At 65.0% G+C, this 2040-nt stretch overlaps 1 protein-coding gene across 1 annotated transcript in view; it reads right to left on the minus strand.

The window, feature by feature from the left end:
* The window catches only part of LOC104133006 (insulin receptor-related protein), a gene marked incomplete at its 3' end in the record, with an annotated part of 21161 nt that overhangs the window by 16967 nt on the left and 2154 nt on the right, over positions 1–2040 (minus strand). The window contains exons 2-8 of the mRNA XM_035901745.1: positions 1830–2028; positions 1594–1736; positions 1289–1433; positions 992–1206; positions 795–921; positions 398–636; positions 109–317 (exon numbers count right to left, since the gene is read on the minus strand). Coding sequence (XP_035757638.1) covers positions 109–317; positions 398–636; positions 795–921; positions 992–1206; positions 1289–1433; positions 1594–1736; positions 1830–2028 — 1277 coding nt within the window. The remainder of the gene's footprint in view (positions 1–108; positions 318–397; positions 637–794; positions 922–991; positions 1207–1288; positions 1434–1593; positions 1737–1829; positions 2029–2040) is intronic.

A 2040-nucleotide genomic window follows, 5' to 3' on the forward strand; every position in this document is an offset into this window, starting at 1 on the left:
CAGCTGCAGACCGGCGGGTGGAGACGGCCAAGGGCTGGCAGCGCTGCTGGATCCCGGTTGGGTGGAAGCATCCCTCTCCCACCGCTGTCCTCAGCCTTTGCGCCCAACCTGCCTGCCCTGCCTGCCCTGCCTGCGCTGCCTGCCCTCACCTTTGTGGCAGTAGTCATTGACATAGAGCTCCATGTCCTCGGCCAACTGCTGCCACAGCACCAGGTAGTAGGTGATGTTCCCATTGCGCTGCGTGGGCGGCTTCCAACGCACCACGATGTGGGAAGAGGAGTTGGACATGGAGATGACATCCCGGGGCACCGTCGGGGCTGGGTGAATGCATGGGGGGGTGTCAGTTCGTCTTTAGGAGGCCACCACGGGGAGCTCGGCCCCTTCCCCAGCCCCTTACCCGCCGGCATGGTGCGGATGTAGACCACCTCGCTCTGCGCCCCGTAATTGCGTCCTTCCTCGGCGGTCGTGAGGGTGATGGCGCGGACGAAGATGGCGTATTGGGTCCAAGGGCGGAGGTTGAGCAGGGCCACCCCCGGCGCCTGCTCGCTGCTGGGGGGCAGCTCCACATCCAGCACGTTCCAGCTCTGCGCCCCGCAGGCGTCCTGCCCCACGTACTCCGACACGTTCTGGAAGGGTCTGCCCCACACCGGGCTTCAGGAAGGGTCCTGGGACCCCATCCCAGTCACACAACCCCCTCCCTGAGGTCCAGCAGCCCACCAGCACACAAAGACACCGTGGGTTGGGGTCCCCAAGCCCTCCACGATGGGGAAAAGTGGGGGCCAGGGACCACTTACGACTCCTTGTAGTAGACGATGAAGCTGAGGAGGTCCCGGTACTCGGGGGGCCGGTACCGCTCCCATTTGAGGAAGATGCGGTCGGACTCGGTGACATTGGAGATGAAGCGCAGGGTCTGGGTCTTGCCTGTGGAGGGGACGGCAGGGTTCAGGCAGGGGGTCGCGGCACTGCCGGGTGTCCCCGTCCCCATACTCACAGGATGCCCGGTCCCCGTTGGTGCGGGGGTTGATCTCCGCCTTGTTCTGCCGTCCCTTGGTGCCCGTCACCTCCTCCATGCGGTAGATCTCGGCCAGGCACAGCTTGGGGTTGAAGGCGAAGTACATCTTGCCCACGGGGATGGAGAGGACGTGGTGGCTCCAGTCCCAGAGCTGCTGCAAGTTCTGGTTGTCCAGCACGTACAGGGTGTAATTCCTGGAGGAGGAGACGTGGAGAGGGAGGCAGTGGGCACCCCCAAAACTACCCGTGCCCCCCCAAACCCACTCCCCGTCCTCACCCATCCACCATGGAGTCTCCGCGGATGAGCTTGAGGTTCTTGAAGAAGGACAAGGAGACGAGGGCGAAGGAGTGCTTGATCTTCAGGAAGCCCGTGATGGTCTCGATGAGCCCCAGGCTGCTCTGCAGCTCCGAGGCCAGGTTATCTGGGGACAACCCGCAGGTATGAGCTCAGGGAGGGGGCAACCCTGCCATTAATTCATCCTGCAAAGGGAAAGACCCCCCCCTCCTTCACCCCCCGCACGCCGTGGTAGCTCTCCCACCCGGGGCAGGTTGCAGCAGGGGGGACCCGGATCCGGCACTCACAGCCCCGGCGGATGTTCACGATGAGATTGCCCTCCACAAGGGTGCAGCCCCCCAGCTCCTGCGCCGCCCGCGTCGAATCGATGGTCTTGGTGCCCACCTTGCACTCCTTGGGGCACAGCCCCTCGCACTTGTGGCAGAAGATGCTGTGGACAGGGACGGGGCATCAGCCGCACCACCGCTGTGCCCGTGCCGGGGCGGGGGACAGCGGGGAACACCCCCCCGCACCCTTCCCCTACCTGCTTTCATTCCTGGTGTAGCCGGAGGGACACTCAGAGAGGCACTGCTGCTGGTGGATGACGAATTTGGAGGCATCGCGGGGGTTGTCGGAGACCTTGCGGAGGCTGGCGCAGTACTCGGCGGTGACGCAGCGCCAGCCCTCGTACTCGTAGGTGCGGGGCGGGCAGGAGGGCCAGCAGTGGCCGGTGAAGTGGAAGGGAAGGAAGGGGG

Source organism: Egretta garzetta, unplaced genomic scaffold (genome assembly GCF_000687185.1).
Source record: "Egretta garzetta isolate BGI_Z169 unplaced genomic scaffold, ASM68718v1 scaffold839, whole genome shotgun sequence".
NCBI classification, from domain to species: Eukaryota; Metazoa; Chordata; class Aves; order Pelecaniformes; family Ardeidae; genus Egretta; species Egretta garzetta.